This window comes from Globicephala melas, chromosome 2, assembly GCF_963455315.2.
Source record: "Globicephala melas chromosome 2, mGloMel1.2, whole genome shotgun sequence".
NCBI classification, from domain to species: Eukaryota; Metazoa; Chordata; class Mammalia; order Artiodactyla; family Delphinidae; genus Globicephala; species Globicephala melas.
The window spans coordinates 52,443,708-52,461,355 of NC_083315.2; the positions used below are offsets into that span (position 1 = coordinate 52,443,708).

The following is a 17,648-nucleotide window of genomic DNA, read 5'->3' on the forward strand; positions in this document are numbered from 1 at the left end:
GAGCAGCTTATGTCACGGCTACAGTCTGGTCATCACGCAGTTAGCTTGTTCCCTCTGGTGGCAGTTATAGTATCTGTACAATGACTCAGGAATGTACATCAGAAACTGAAGGATTCTGTGACTCTATTGTCCTGATCATTAACTGCTTGAGCCTGCTCTTTTGTGACTCAGGGAGGCCTGAGAGATGTATGTTTTTCTACAAACAAAAGGCAGGGGTCGTGGAGGGGCCTTTGTTCTTGGTGTGACGGGGGGTGGCCTGCAGGGTTCTGCTGGGTTCCAACCACATGAATTCAACAAATGGAAGCCTAGGTACCAGCGAAGTCTGTTGTGGGAGGGGAGATGGATGCAGTGTTGGATACTCATTTTTAGGCCATTAAAAGGAATGGATTAGGATTTTCTAAATAAATCTTGTTAACAGAAGTGCCAAGATTCCCTCAGCCTAATTTTAGTTGCAGAAATGCCTGCAAAGGAAGCCTCCACCATCCAGGGCTTATATAAGCTTCTCAAAATAATTTTCTGTCCTCCCTGACCTGAGAACAACTTACCTGTGAGTTTTTGTCTCGTAAACTTGCTGAACCAGAAGCAAATGCAGGTGTCCTGTGGCTTTCACAGCTGCAGTTAAATATTTAAATTTGGCTTGGAGATTGCATTTCTTTCTCAGGATTAGTAAATTTTTTCATTTCCTGTGCTGAGGAAATCTAGTCAATTACCTAATTGCAGAATAATGAGCAGTGTTTCCATTTTCCAATATGTATTCTTGTCATTTTAATGCGATAAATACCAACAAATTTCCGCAAGCAGGAAGAAACATTATTGTTTATCTCTTATTGAAATGTATTTGAGCTGCTTGAGTTATACACCTAAAGGTTTTATTTTGTTGTTATTTGTTGTTACCACTGCTGTTCGTATATTCTCAGGAGATTTTAAAAGGACAGTCACCTATGCATAAATGCTTGGCCCCTGAATACCTCATATTCAAGAATGCCTGTTCCCAGCCCCCTTAGACTTCCTGCCTGCCCCTCGTCTCTCCCTGCCCCATCCTCTGCTACCTCAGCCCACTGGCTCCCAACCACAGGAGACTATGGGCTGGGCTGGTGTCTTACCCAGAAACTGTGGCATCTGACTTTTGCATGAAATGGAATTTTGTAATCTGGCGTAAAACCTAGCAACCCTTGTGTCATGTTTTTTCAATGAGAAAATATGACACAAATTTTAAACAAATGACTTACAAGCTTATGGAACCCCACCTACTAGTATTTGCTGTCCCTTTGTGAAGGCAGTGTAAAGCCTTCAGGGACAGGCCTAACTGGACTTCAGGGTTTCATGCCGTTTGATTTAATACACACACGTAAACAGAGAGAGAGAGTGGAGAGGGCCCTGAGTTCATTTAGTTATCAAAGAATCAGAGAGCTTTCCCATCCCTAAGAGAAGCCCCAGGAATAAATGGCCCTTTAATTGAATGCTTTTGTTTGTGTGATTCTTTTTAAGAAAGATTCTTTGTTTTGAATACAATTCCTGAATATTTCTTCATGCTGATTCCAAGTTCATCCTAAGACTTTTATAATACAGAGAGAGAGAAAGAGAGAGAGAGAGAGAGAGAGGTGTTCCAGGCATTTTATCTTACCTAATGATTTTGATGAACTATCTTAGTTCAAACCAATTCTAACTGAATAACTCACGATTATGCATTATACCCCAGAAAGTCCCAGTTCTCAGTGGCCTGGAGAATTCTGGATGAAGATACACTTGCATTTTCCCTCTCACTGCCTGACCTCTCTCCAGTGAATCCCATCTCCTAGGAAATCAACACTTTTACTCAGGGCCTCCCACTTACCGGTGCCAGCCCCATTCCATGGTTGGATCTGCACCTAAACTGGAAGCCAGGTGTTCTCAGGGTGCCCAGGGCTGTTCACACATCTGCTAACACAATGGGAGTGAGTCAGTATTCGTGCACACACAACCAGTATGTCAATTAATTAATTTATAGGAGGGTACTTTATAAATGCTTAAAGTACTACAAATTTCAACCCTCACCCAAAGCACGGTCTTCTAAAATCAAATGATATCAGATTATAACCAAAGGAGCTTTGTGAGCTAGATTCTGCAGCAGGTCTGAAGAATGTGGGGGTGGTGTGCAGAGTGGAGGTTATGGGGGTCCCACCTGCAAAAGAGGAGATTCTGCTTCTCTGGGACACAGGGCCCTGTTACTGCAGCCCCACTGGCAGCTGCTGTTTCTGTAAACCCTGATCTCTGGGCTGGTACCTGCTCTTTCTTCTGCCAACATGCTCTGTCTAGATGTGCTGATATGGCTGGGTGTGCCACAGCCAAGAATCAGTGCATGGAGACCACTGTCCCTTCTTTGTGTGTGCAAATCTAAGTAAGCCCCTGGCACCAGAGAGGGGCCTGCTGGTCCTCAGCACCCACTGCTCCCAATGCCCACTACCCCCTCCTGCCCGCTCCTCCCAGACTACCACTTCCCCCATGCCTCTCCTCCATACTCCCTGCTCCTCCCCACTGTCTCTCCTGGAGCTGCAGCCTCCCTGCAAAGGGTGGAGGTGGGGAAGGAGGGGACAAGCACGAGTTCCTCTCAACCTGGTGTCCCTTTCACCATGCCATGGACCTGTAGACTCCTCCCTGTACCCAGAGTAGAAAAGATGAAAGGGACACAGTAAGCTCAACAAAGGCCCAGGAATGGAGACGCTCGCCATTGCCATCAAACCAGTGCTGCCTGGTTCTAATCCCTATGACCCTTGGAGCCCCCGAAAGCCCTTTATTTAAGAAATGCCACTTCAAGGTCTCTGCCATGTCCCCTTTCTTCCTCTCGAGTCTCCCTCAGCTGCACCATGTTTGGGGGTGACACCCAAAGAAGACGGCAAGGAGGGCTCAAGATGGCCCTATGGGGCCACCCCCTTCTTTGCCTCTTCCTCCCCTTGTGCTATCCTGGGGCTCACTAGCGCTGGGTGGTGTGGTGGCTGATTCTGTGAGCAGCACTCCGTCTGTCTCATCTTGGTGTCTAGTGCCCCAGCACGAGCTCCAGCAGCACAGAGCCTTTGCCTGGCTGTTATTTGAGAGGCTCCACCCCTCACAGCCCTGTCTCATCTCTCTGCTGCTTTTCATACCAGCAGATATCCATGCAGACGGCACCTGAGTCCACCTCAGTGCTAAGGTCAAAGACCAAAAGCTTACTTCCCCACCTCTACCTTATGTTCCCTGAGGAGTCCAGGATTCCTGCTTTCCACCCCTAGTCCACTGCCATCTAGATCTCTGTGGATTCCTGGAACTTTTACAATCTCAAGGTATCTTCTTTTTCTGAGGACTGACTCAAATCCAACCCTGGCAGACTCTCCAATCCATACAGATTGCATCTTTTCATGGCTGTGTTCCTTGGTCCCCGCCACATCACTCCAAACCTGGAAACCTGCAATTTGTCTGGGATTCCTTGGAGGAAACAGACCTTCACAAGGCATCTGTCTACAGAGTAGCTGTGCTCAGTGTCTGCAAGGGTGAGGGGCTTTGGTGGTGCCATATTTCTCATTACTCCCCTTCAAAAATATGTTACTGTATGTGGCTGCATCCTCCACTCTCAGGGGCATCTTTGCAGACCTCGCCCACCAGGCTGGTTTATTTGGCTGCATAAAACCTCACCCTAGAGCTGTGAGGCTGAGACCTGCTCCCAGAGGGAGGTGGCCTCAACTTCAGACCCCACATCCCCGAGTTACTTGTGTTTAATGGGATGGGGGGTGGGGAGGCAAAGTGTTTGAGCTCTCTAAATTTTTCTTTCTTCATTGCTTGGGGATGGTAATGAGAACAGCAGTAATCTCTGCCTTGTATTTAAATAAGATGATATAGCATGAGGCCTGGCACTTGCTGCCAGCCCACGTTAGCTGCTGCTGGTAGTGTGTGCGATGCTCCTCACTACCCCTCCCAGGAGTCAGCGCCATGGCCCCCCAGTCGCACAGTCTCCCATTAGCTGTCCCCCAACTGCACAAGAGAGCAGAGGGGGCTTGTTCCTGTAGAGTCACCTTTCCTTCATCTGCCTCTTTTTTCTCTGCAGGAGAATGAAGTGGGATACCGACTAGTGTACCACTGATTTCATGATGCCCTTGCTTTCCAAGGCATAGCCCATGCAGCAGATTTGGGTTTAAGTACTACTACTTTTTCTCCCTCTGTTACCTAAGCTCTCCCCTACTGCAGTCCACTCAAATCACTCAGCAAACCCCCAAGACCAAAACTGAGAGTTGCTACTGATACTGTAGAGAGCAGCAGAATCCAAAATTAGACCCTGATCCTGAGCTTGCAGACTGTGAATGACAGCTGGGTTCCCAGGGCCAACTGACACATGGCAGTGCCTCCACCCTCATGGCAGCCCATGTGAATGCCAGCTGGAAGGGAGATGGGAGAGCAGTGCTAGACTTCACAACTCAGGCGTAGGATGAGAGCTTAGAAACCAGGAGAGAAAGATGAAACTCTTCTATTTCAATAAGAATGCAATTTGGAGGGTTATATTTAAATTGAAAATCCTTTAGCTGCTCCTGCTAATTTATCTCCGTCTTGTTATGCCACCAAAACTTTGCATGTTTCAGTTAAAATGCATCACCTACATTAACTTAATGGTAATGCGGGGGGCATGATTGCGAACTTTACAGGCGATTTGCATCCCAAGGGTCTACATCAAGCCTACTATCTGTGACTTCCTAACCAGCACTCCTTTTCTCTGTCCTCCCACATCACCTATCAACAAGCTCTCTCACTCACTGAGGACTTTGCTCATCATCTGTCTTACCCATTGAACTCACCATTGCAAAACTGATCTTCCTCACCTACAGCTTTGTGCTTAAAACATAGTCTTATTACTATTCAGGTATGGCAAGGCCAACAGGTCAGGAGACAGCTATCATTGAAAAGAGAGTTTGTCACCCACAGACCCCAAGAGAAGGGGGCATGCCATGCCATGGTGGAGGGGATGCCTGGGGAAGCACCAGGGCAGGCCACAGAGAGTGAGCCTTTATTGTAGCTTCCATGGAAAGAATGGGCATGGCCAGGCTGGGTAAGCAGGCTTAGGATTGGCTAGTTTGAATAATTAAAGTAGGCCCTGGGACCTAGTCTATCCTTAGTTGCCTGGTACCTGAACGTGGAATGAAGTACTGGCCTGGAGTGTGAGAACCTAATAAAGAAGGCAGTTCGAGGTATGAGCTCTGGGGTGGTTGGTTTGCATATGAAAAGTACAATCCAGCACTTGGCAGAGTTGTTTGATCTCTCTAGGAACTAGAGGGAGAGAAGGCAGTCCCTCCAGGGCCCAGAGATTAAAGCATGAGAAATCAGAAAATAAATGACATGTTCAATACACACGGTTTTGTCACTTGCTACTTGGAAACCTTCAGTGTTCATTGGCTTTGGAGCTGGTGTTTGAGTGTTTCCACTTTATGGTCACTGCCACAGGGTCCTGCCTTGCCCACAACTCTTTACTTTCCTCCTCTTGCACACCAAGTTCCAGCAAAACTGCACTCCTTGGGGTTTCTTGTCAATTCAGTAAAAACAAAGGTCTTGGTATGACTTTTCATGCCCCTACCTCGTGTCTAGCTGACCAAGGCCTATCTTCAATACCACCTGCTTTGTGAGAATCTTTAATTGGTGGTGGGGTTTCTTTGTGTGTAGGGGGTTTCACACAGTTAATACCAGGCATAGAGCTCTGCCGTGTAGGTGACTAGGAAAAAATTCCCGTTTCTTCTCATCCTCTGAAATGCTGCCTCTCCTTCAAGTTGTAGATAAAATGTCAATAGACTCCCCAGGCCATTTGCATATTTTGCTTCCCTCTCTCTCTGATTTTTTATGGGCCCTATAGCTTAAAACTTCTTTTGTTCGTAGTTGTTTAGTACGTATTGGTTTTGTCACTTCCTTGTCTGTGACAGCACCTGGAGAGGAGCACAAGTGTACGTTGTCATTTTGGAGGCTCCTGTGCCCCAGCACTCTTGCAATCAGTAACAGATGGGTGTTATTGGGTTAGCAAGCTCTGAGAACCGCCCTGTGAGGCAGCAAGAAGAGTCTGCCTGTCTGGGATGGATTCTTTAGCTGATTTGTCATCCCGCCTCTCACTGCCTGCAAAGCAAGGGTGTTGCAGACATGCTCTGCCGGTGCGTGAGCCTAGGCGCTCCTGCCTGTAACAACAGTGATTTCTCCTTCCCTGGTTGGAGAGTTTACCGCCTCACCTTTGGATTTTCAGCTTGTATCCTTCCACGACAGGGTTTAGGATGTCCAGTGACTATGACCAGATATTTAGACCTGATCGTTTGCCTGGTGAGAGGAGGAGGACCTAGGCCAGCACACGGGTTCCCTGCCAGCATCCTGATTTTATGATGACTTTTTTGGGGGCCTTTATTTCTAGGTTATCACTTAAATGCCAATTTGTATAGTTTGCTTCTTACCTAAATAAAACAGAGAACTTATAGACATGATGTACACCTATTAAAACTGGTATTTGTGTTTACAAGAAAGCAACCACTGCTTCCTAACTCTATCTGAAAATAACATCCATTTCTCCTGGATTCCAACCTGAATTGGGCCAGTTGTGGAGGAAACAGGCCTCTGGCTGAGCACAAACTCATTTTTTTCTTTTCTTTTTTATTCCCCAGGATTACACCTTGACCATGTATTTTCAACAATACTGGAGAGATAAAAGGCTCGCCTATTCTGGGATCCCTCTCAACCTCACGCTGGACAATCGAGTGGCTGACCAGCTCTGGGTGCCTGACACATATTTCTTAAATGACAAAAAGTCATTTGTGCATGGAGTGACAGTGAAGAACCGCATGATCCGCCTCCACCCCGACGGGACGGTGCTCTACGGGCTCAGGTCTGTCTGCCCTATGGGCTGGGCTCGTGGTTGCATGGTGCACTGGCCTTGAGTTTTCACTGGAGGTGATTACAGTAAGTGAGGCCATGTCCTCAGATTAAGTTAAGAGACACCCATGAAACACTTGGAGCTCTGCAGAAAAAAAATCTTATAAATCTAAGATTTGGGGCATTACTGTTACTATAAATAGACATCAAACAAGTGAAAAACAGCCTCCTCGGATTGAGTTGATATAATTGGGTTGCCGTATCTAAGAACACAGATTCTCTTGGGGTGGATTTCCCATATCATAGTCACAAAGGCCTGTAATTAATATCATCCTGGTACTTAAGAGGCTTTCAGTGAAGTTTCCCAAAGCCATTTGCAGAGTTGAAAAAATGTCTAATTATGCTGACATACAGTATAGTTTCCATGGAGCTTTATGAGGTGGTGCCACCAATATTTATGGGAATGAGTAAATGTGAGGCTTCCTGGTGAGAATCATCTCTCACCAGGTCTCATAATGAAGGCACACGAATTGGGAAACCAGACTGCTGTCTGGAACCCTAAGGAGGCCCTGGGCTTCCCTGGTTACACTGGAAACCACTAGGCCTTCCCGTGATGCTCCACCACTGCTGGTGGATAGTGATTTTGACTTTCACTGAACAGCAGCCTTAGCAATCTTTGTCTCTTGTGTTGATTCAGCACTGGTTTTTGTTTTGTTTAGTTTTAGAGTAAGTATGTCTGTGTCTTTCTTGATCTCCTGGACTGAGAGTGCCCAGAGGCCTTCCAGGAGGGGCTCACAATCTGGAATGGGGCACAGGTGGATATCTTGGAGAAAAGGTTTATCTCAAAATGTTGTGAATCTTTAACTGAGACTCCAACAGTTCTAAAGAGTAATCATAACAATGTAAGCTTAAATACACACCACTGTGACTTTTAGTGCTTCAGGGAGAGTAAAAGGAATTATTTAACGTTGGCTTAAGTGGAAAATGTTAAGTGACTTCCTCAAAACAGCAGCATATAGAATGAGAGTTGGAATTTTAGCAAAAATCAGACTTTTTGAACTGTAAGAGAAAAAAAGTGGCACGTGTCAACTAAGCCATGGTGTTACTCCAAAAAACATCTAGATGATGTTTCCTTGGGATGTTTTCAGCATTTTGTATTTTTGCCTGGAAGTGAGAGATGTGGTTGAAAAGTTCTGGAGTCCTGAGAAGTACAAAAATCGGTTGTTCAAAAGATTATCCAGAGACCATGTGAGCATAAAATGAGAAGTCATGTCCTTCATTTACCTACCCACCCCAAAAAAAGTGAATAGAAATGTGTGTATGTTTGTGTGTGTGTGTGCATGTGCATAGTTGGGGGTGAAGCAAAAGGAAGCAATTAGCAGTAAAAACTAGGCTAGGCCTTCTTGGCTTTTTAAACAAAACTTGCTATTTGGGTTCTTCCCTTTTTATCTTTGCATTATTTATTTTCTCACCAGAGTTAAAGTATGTTAGTTTGTCTAAGACAAAGAGCTTTCATTCTGTTAGGATAGCATCTGAATCCGCTTGGGCCACTGTAGCAAAAACCCACAGCAGACACTTATTTCTCACACTCTGGAAGCTGGGAGTCCAAGAGCAAGGTGCCGGCAGACTTACTGTCCAGGGAGGGTCTGCGCCCTTATTCATGGCAGGTGCCTTCTCACTGTGTCTTCACATGGTGGAAGCTGTGTGGTGTCTCTTTTACTAGAACACTAATTAATCCCATTCATGGGGTTCCACCCTCATGAGCTAAGCCCTCACCTCCCAATACCACCACATTTGGGTTCAAATATTCAAATATGAATTTGGGGAAGGACTTAAACATTTGGACCATAGCAGACAAAATATACAATATGAATGAAAGAACTGAAATAAATTTCCAAACTCCACTTGAAAGTGTTGGATTTCATACCATAAAACAGGCAAGAATAAGAGAAACCAAGAGATTAAAACTGTATCTTTATAACTTAGCTACTCTGACTGTAAATCTTAATATAAAGTTAAATAAGGGGCTTCCCTGGTGGCGCAGTGGTTGAGAGTCCGCCTGCCCACGCAGGGGACACGGGTTCATGTCCCGGTCCGGGAGGATCCCACATGCCGCGGAGCGGCTGGGCCCGTGAGCCATGGCCCTGAGCCTGCGCATCCAGAGCCTGTGTTCCGCAATGGGAGAGGCCACAACAGTGAGAGGCCCGCGTACCGCCAAAAAAAAAAAAAAAAAAGAAGTTAAATAATAATGTAATAATAAGCTATGGGATACTTTTAATAATAAACTTTGTACAATAATCTAAAAAAGAATCTGTCATGAAATTTACATTCATTATACATCTCAACCTCTAAATCAGTAAGTGAATTTCTAAATCAGTAGCTGTTTTTATCCAAATGTAGTCTCAATATACCCCTTAGATCTTTATTTAGAACCTCATTTTTTTTCTTTTTTTTTTGGCTGCATGGGGTCTTAGTTGTGGCATGCAGGATCTTGCATTGTGCACGGGCTTCTGTCTAGTTGTGGTGTGCGGGTTTTCACTCTCTAGTTGTGACATGAGAGCTCCAGGGCATGTGGGCTCTGTAGTTGTGGTGTGCAGCCTCCAGAGCGCATGGGCTCTGTAGTTTGTGGCATGCGGGTTCTCGAGTTGAGGCACTCAGGTTCAGTAGTTGTAGTATGCGAGCTTAATTGCCCCACAGTGTGTGGGATCTCAGTTCCCTGACCAGGGATCGTACCCATGTCCTCTGCATTGGAAGGCGGATTCTTTACCACTGGACCACCAGGGAAGTCCCAAGAGCCTCATATTTTTTAAACAATTCTTCCATCTGGACCTGGACAAGCTGTCAGAAAGGAAATCTAAAAAACAGACCATATTCCACATGTGCTTATCAGCTACACTGTGCCATCTGAATTCCTTTTGAAATTGGCTATTCTAGAAATTTCTGCCTTCAGATTTAAAAAAAAAACACATATAACTATAGAGATTAATTTGAATTTGAAGTAATTTGAATTTTTGGACAAAAAGCACATTAGTGCTTCAAAATACTGGTAATTTTATTAAATTCATATAAATACATATTCTGTGTCATTCTGTGTGAACTGAAGTACCATTTATATATATTCCACAAGATACACACATGCACACTATATGTATTGTGTTGTTTTTTTTTTTTTTTTTTGCGGTATGCGGGCCTTTCACTGTTGTGGCCTCTCCAGTTGCAGAGCACAGTCATCCAGACGCGCAGGCTCAGCGGCCATGGCTCACGGGCCCAGCCGCTCCGCGGCATATGGGATCTTCCCAGACCGGGGCACGAACCCGCGTCCCCTGCGTCGGCAGGCGGAATCCCAACCACTGCGCCACCAGGGAAGCCCATGTATTGTGTTTTTTGATAACAAAGTATGAGTGCCACCCTCCACCCTCCCCTTGGCCCCAAACCCTACCTTCCCTCTGCTCTTGTTTTACTGTTGTACTTGCTGGATCATGTTGGTGATAGGGCAAGACAAGGATGGCCAGTGTTAGTAACCTCAGTGATACATTGTATCCTTTTGGTAAATAGGTACCAGGGCCTGGGCCTGGAGGGGGTCTGGTGTAGGTGAGAGCTTGAGTGTGTTAAACTCCCCAAGGACGTTCATGGAGCACTGGGGTCGTTGTCAGTCTCCTGCTTGTAAGGTATTGCTCATGATGGCTAAACCCAACAGAGATTACTTTCCTACTGGCTGTATCCTTAAGATGCTAGTTGACCTGGCTGTGTCCTTGGGACCTTATGGTCGAATTCTTCTCACCACTAGAGACTAGGATTGGCCTTCACCCCAAGTATCCTGCAGTCGTCCACACTGGTACGTCAGTCACCATTTAGCTCTTCTGGGCTCCTTTGTCCAGGCATGTCCAGCCATCTCAGTACAGGATCAATGGTGGCTTTTGCTTTATCAAGAGTAGATGAGGATCTCTGGCTGGGGATGAGCTCTCCATGATGCAGGTTTGTACATCATCTCAGACTTATTCTGGGAAATCATTAATCCATTAATCTGATGACTCTGCAGAAGTGGTTGATGGCTGCTCACAAAGATGCTGGAGAGGGATCATGTTCACGTAGTGATAAAAGGTAGTTTTAAATCATGAACTCTTTTTTCAATGATTCTTAGAGCCCCTGAGTATGAAACTTGGGCTAACACTAGCTTGATGTTACCTGCTTGGGCTCGGCTGAATGAGACAGTGAACCAAGCTTCTTGTACAGGTCCAAGTCACTGTGTGGTGTAAGAAAATCCTCTTGATAGGGCATATACACCATCTTGAAATAAAACTTGGGCTCTTTGAAAATTTCCTTTGGGCAGCCAAATCTTTTCAGGAACTAGGGAGATCTTGGCTGCCTAAGAGGCTCACAAGTCTTGGTCCTGTTCCCATGACAGCTTTTCTGTTTCCTTTGGTGCCAGGCTGAAATTTTGTGCTGTCTGTCCCTATTCTGTCTTCCCATCTTTCTTTTTCAAGTCAGCCAGTCACCTGATATCATTGACTATCTTACCTGCACCACTAAGGATACTTTGTAATGTGATCTTCAGGCCATGAATTTTGTGTCTTCGGACCTTTTTTCTGATGCTAGGAATTGGTAATGGGTTCACAAAATAGTATTTGATTTGCTCCATAAAGAACTTGGATGTCTGAGGTTGAGTCATCTTCATCAAAACAACGTGCCTGAGAAGCTTACTGCAAAATTTGTTGGAAAATATCTTGTAAAATTCCCACTTGCTGTCAAAAATGGCTTGAAATTGTTAAAGTTGCCATTCCCATACTTAAACGGTTGATGCAATATTAAAATGAACCTAGAACTTCATTCAGAAGATTCAAATTAAGTCATCTAATTGGTCTGGCTGCCATCTTTTTCCAAAACTGTATTTTTAAGTTGGTTCTGGCCAAACACCTTTTTCCCCCAGAAAAGATGTAAGCTCACAGAATTAATAAGGCCCACATGATTTGAGTGCAGGTATGTTTAACTCCCAAACTCTTGTTTTGTCACTGCCTCCCAATTACTTTTATGTAAGTAAAAAACATATTGATAAATTGCTTTCCAAAAGGATTATGCCAATGTTTACTCCCACAGCAATATATTACATATTAGCTTCAGGGTTGTGAAACCTGCTTTGGGCTTCATCATTTTTTAGGCTACTGTAAATAACCTATTTACTTCATCCCTTGAGGCTGGAGAAAATCACCTGTCTCACTTTAAATTCAGGCTCACAAAATCCTCTATTCTCCCCAGTCACATTCATTCTTCCCATACTTTTAAGAGCTCTTTCACACCTTCACTTCAGGCATCTCTCTTCACTGTCATTTGATGATATTACCTTAAACTTTAATTGAAAACACAGTAACTTCTTCATTTTGCTATTTACAAAGAGACCATTCCACATACCTGCTACTCATACTTTGCCTTTTCTATCAAAGTGGAAAGTGGGTCCCTGAGCATTTCAAGAGTCAGCTTCCCCTTGGTATCCTCTCTCTACTTGAGGATTTGGCTCCTGAAATTCTAACCCCTCTCTGTTTACCACTGTTCTCCTCTCTCACCATGCTTCTGGTATGCATACCTTCCTTCTGCTCTTCAGAAATAGTCAAGGATTTTTCTGTTTTAGAGCCTTTGCACATGCTCTTTGCTGGATGCAATACTTTGTTTCTAGATATTCATGTTTTTAGCATCACAGTGTAATTATGTAATTGAAGACAGTTCACCTGGTCCTGCTCTGATCACCTATTCCCTTTTTATTATACCTTCTTGTTTTATTTTTGTCATAGCACTTATCCAGATCTGACATGATCTTGTCATTTTATTGCATTTCTTAATTTACTGACTCTGTTCCCATCCATGATGGTGGGGAGGCCACCATCAGAATATAAATTCTCTGAGAAAAGAACCTGTTTCTTGTTTATTATTACCTCCCCCAAATCTAGAGTAGTGCTGGGTAGAAAACAAGGAAAAAGTATTGTATCAGGATTAAGTTTAAATTCCAATTCTTATTTCTATAGTGCTTTATTTTCCATTTGGATTCTTAATCCATCAGAATTTATCTTGGTGTACAATGTAAGGTAGCTGTCCAGTGTTTTTCTTGTCAGATGGTTAGCTGTTTATTCCAATACATAAGTTTATTCTTCCATATGAGCTTTAGAAACATTTGTTTTATCAAATTCCTAAAAATATAATGTAAGATGTTGGTTGGAGTTTTGCTCAAAAATATGACTTAAGAGAAGAACAAATGCTATATGATATTCAGTCTTTCCTACATAACCGTGACACATCTGCATTCATGCATGCCTTCAGTCATGGCTTTTAGTAAAGTTTTGTCATTTTCTTCATAGACAACCACTCATTTCTTGATAAGATTATTCCTGTCTTTTATAAGTGTGGTACCATTAGGAATGGGATATTTTTACATTATCTTTCTAGCTCTCATTGATACGTGGGGAAGCTATTGATCTATTTGTTTATGGCTGTCTTTGCTTATGAATTTGTCCACTATCATATCCAGCCAGGCTATTCTCTTACTATGTCTAATAATTTAGTTAATACTCTTGAGGATTTTAGTCTTACAATTGTATTGCTTATAATGATGATTTTTTAATCTTCATTTTTATTGGTTTTATTCATATTTCTTTTTTCTGTTTTATTGCAACGGTTTCAACTTACAGGAAATGAAAAACAGTAGGGGTAACAGTGTACAGCATCCCCTAGTTCTTCATTATAATAAGAGTGCTTCTTGTGCCCCACCATGAAGGATGATTTGCACTCTTAGTTTAATGTAGTTGTGACTCATTCTTTTACTTCCTTTAAATATATACATACATACATACTCTCATTTTCTGGGAACTGTGTCATGAGTTGAGTAACAGATATCACCAATTTATGGAGTTTATATTCAGGAACTAATTATAAATCAGATGACTGACCCTAGATGGCTTTTTTTACATATCATAAATAGAAATAGATTTTGTTGATTCAACCTCTCTTTATACATTCGTTTTCCTTTTTTAACCTGTAACTATGATGTATTAATTTCCTACTGTAATCTATCCTTGAATTCCTGAGATAAATCCTATTGTATCATGGTGGGCAATACTCTTAAGAAATTATTAAGTTTGTTTTGCTCATAGTTAGTTTATAATTGTTCTTTTAAAAATCTATCGACAACCAGTTTATTGGTAATCAACATACCTTGTGATCTAGTCAATGCAATCTTATTTGTCCCCCACTATCCCCCTAAACACTATTAAGTGAGATATGAAATTTCTTTGCCTTGGGTAAAAATTTGGGCAGATTGCATGGTTTTCTGCCAGTGTTTTAATAGTAGTCTTTTTCCATTTTTATGTTACACAGGAATTCTCAGTTCAATGTCTAATATTAAATGCAGATACAGAATTAATATTTTCCCTTCCACAGGCCAGCCCTATTTCAGGCTGGAAGCTCATCATGGCAAAGGAAGTGTAGTTGACTTCTCAACTTCTATGCTTCTGCTTCTCCTCTATCCCCTCCCAATCCATCTTGATGGCCTACATATGACCTCCTCTGGTTTTGAAGGTTTATTTTGGGGGGTGGAGGGAAAATAAGTAAGAAAGGTGTTACTTGAACTGTACCATTTCCTGGTGGCTTCATGCTCTCTGGACCTCAAAGACATGCAGAATTAGCTCTTCTCAGAGCTTCCACCATCAGGCAGCTGTCTCCAGGTGGCCCCTTGACCAGCACTGGGGGTGGGAAGAGTGGGAGAGTAGGATATGTTTCTCCATGGAGTCCCTTGGAACAATTTCCTTAGCTCTAGGACTCCATCCTTCATGGACACATTCCATCTCTCCACCCATCCATGCAGCCCTAGTATAGAGGATCCAAGAAATCTGCAGGTCCTCCATTTTCCCATGTAGCCCGTGTGTGATCCACAGGAAATCTGCCTGCATTCCTAGTCTAACATCCAAGTCCTATTCAGTCTCCACTATGCTGCCACCTGTACACCAGGTGTGAAGCATCCACCAGTCCTCCTAGAGACCCAGCTGAAAGATGTTAATCTCCCTTAGTGATGGCTAGAAACTCTATTAAGAACTCTATCCTGAAGTTAGTTCCCTCTCTCTCATTACTCTGACTTGAATTAACATTCACAACTTGGCTGAAGATTCCAAGAACCATGAACCAATTCAATGAAATTCACTAGTAAATTATCCAATGGTGAGGTGGTAATGTAGGGCTCTTTTACACAATTGTGGTATATATCATATAGATTCTATTAAATATATTAATAGATTATATCTATCTTTAAATCTCTTTGTGTTTTGACATAATATGAATCAAGAAGATTTCTTTTGATCTTTTTTGTGTGTTTTTGTATATTCTGTAATAGATTATATCATATGGTAAATATCTGTTTCTAGAATGAGTTGATATTCCTGTAAGTATTTTAAAAATTTACCTATAGACATATACAGTTGACCCTTGAACAATGTGGGGGGTTAGGGGCACTGACCTTCCACAAGTCAAAAATCCACATATACCTTTACAGTTGTCCCTCCGTATCCTTGGTTCAGCATCTGTGAATTTAACCAGCTGTGGATCGTGCAGTACTATAGTATGTATTTATTGAAAAAAATCCACATGTAAGTGGACCTGTATGTTGCAAACTCATATTGTTCAAGGGTCAACTGTACTATACATAAAATGTTTTTTATAGATGCATGGGACTTTGAATAGGCTCTTGAATGACATTTTCCACTCTGGCACACATGGCTTTAATTTTTGCTATACTTAAGGTCTCTCTAGATTTTCTTCTTATATCAATCTTGAAAATTCATGTTTTTCTTTAAAACATCCTTTTTATCTAGACATTCTAATTCATTAGCATGCATGTATGCATTGCCTTCTAGAATGCATTGTTACATTCCCTTCTTCATTTATAATTCTGTTCAGTAGCATCAAGAAATACTTATCTATTATATATTTTTTTTTTTAAAGAGCTAGGCTTTAATTTTGTATCATAATTCTGTTCATTAATTTCTGCCTTATCTTTATAAACATCCTCCTCTTGCTTTTAAAGCTCTCTGTTGGGGAGTGATGTCAGCAAAATGGCAGACTGAGAAGCTCCAAGCTCTTATTTCTCCACAGAAACATCAAAAAACAAGCAGAAGTTGTCTGAACCACTTTGTAGGAGCTCTAGAAAATATTCCAAGGCTTACAGCAACCAACCAAATGCCAAATAAAGAAAAATCTAAATTTGAAACAGTAGGAAAATTTTGTGGCATTTTCCCCTGCCATTTCCCCACCCCCTCCCTGGTGCAGGGGCAGTTTTGATCTTGAGCAAGTGGCAGCTCAGTTACCGGTTCTCTGGCACTGGAGGAAGCAGAACAGACCTTATTTATGAAGCATTATATACATTTGTTCTAAACTGTCTGGAGAATACCTGAAGGACTGAAGCAAGATGCTCATCTCTATTTTGCATAACTCAGAAAGCAGACAGGAAAAGAGACAGGTACTACTCATAAAGACTTCAACATGTCTACAGACCCACAGATATCTAAGGCAAGAGATTCTGAGTGGAAATATACAATAGACCATCTGAGGCCCAAAGGAGAAGCTAGGATGAGACTCTTTGGAAAATTAGGTCATTCAAAAAGCAGCCATGCAGAGTCAGGATCAAAATGGCCAAGGAGTAGGAAGCAGAATTCACCTCCCTCCACAGAAACATTGCAAATACATCTACAAGTGGAACGATTCACACAGAACAGCTACTGAGGGCCAACAGAAGACCTCAGACATCCAAAATGACACAAAAACCTCCATGTAACTGGGTAAGACAAAAGGAAAAAGAAAAAGAAGGAATCATGATGGGGCCTGCACCCTGGGGAGGGAGCTGTGAAGGAGGAAAGGTTGCTGCACCTTGGGAAGGCTCCTAACCAGTGGGGAAATTAGACTGGAAAGGGGGAGTTTCAGAGCCTAAGAGGGGGAGAGCAGCAACTGGTTTGTGAAAGGCAAAACAGAGAGTAAACTGCACAGAGGGTCAGCACTGCCACTCTGCACTCTCCAACCTGAGATACTCCTCTGTCAGAGGTTGGGCATTGAGTGCTGAAGCTCAGACTCCTAAGCTCAGTCCCAGAGAGAGGACCAGGGTTAGGTGCAGAAACAGCCTGAAGAGGTTGGGCCACGGCAACTGAGGGTGTACTAGGAAGAAGGCTGGGGCTGCCAGAGAGGCAAGGAACCATTGTTGGGAGGCACACAAGAAGAAGGGAAGGCCCACCATAAGAACTTCTTTCCCTATGAGCACTCCCAGGCAACAGGAAACTGCCTACAGGAGCTCCAGAGGCAGACACAAGTAGCTGCTGCCATCTTGGGCTACAGAGGTGGGCACTGGCTGACTCTTCCAGGCCTGCAGGCAGATGCCAGGCCCTGCCCCTGCTGACCTGGAAGGGCACCTACAGCTCCCGACACTAGTAATTCTGCCAGCGGGTCACAGGACCCACCCTTGCTGACCGGGTTGTGCACAGACAGCTTCTCCCACTAAGGAATACTGCCAGTGAGTCTCAGGACCTGCCCCTGCTGACCCGGAAGAGCGCAGACAGGTCTAGCCACTAGGAATTCTGCCAGCAAGCCCCAGGACCTGCCCACACTGTCCTGGGAGGGCATGAATAGCTTCCACAACTAGGAAATCTATCAGTGGGTGCCAGGACCTGCCCCGTTGTGCTGGGAGTGCACAGAAACCTCTCTCTACTAGGAAATCTGCCAGTGGATGCAGGGACCCACCCCGCTGTCCTATGAGGGTGCAGATAGCTCTCCCCACTAGTAAATCTGCCCAG

At 43.5% G+C, this 17,648-nt stretch overlaps 1 protein-coding gene across 1 annotated transcript in view; it reads left to right on the plus strand.

The window, feature by feature from the left end:
• Positions 1 to 17,648, plus strand: part of GABRB3 (gamma-aminobutyric acid type A receptor subunit beta3) — a 234,921-nt gene that overhangs the window by 146,408 nt on the left and 70,865 nt on the right. The window contains exon 4 of the mRNA XM_030873089.2: positions 6,630 to 6,850. Coding sequence (XP_030728949.1) covers positions 6,630 to 6,850 — 221 coding nt within the window. The remainder of the gene's footprint in view (positions 1 to 6,629; positions 6,851 to 17,648) is intronic.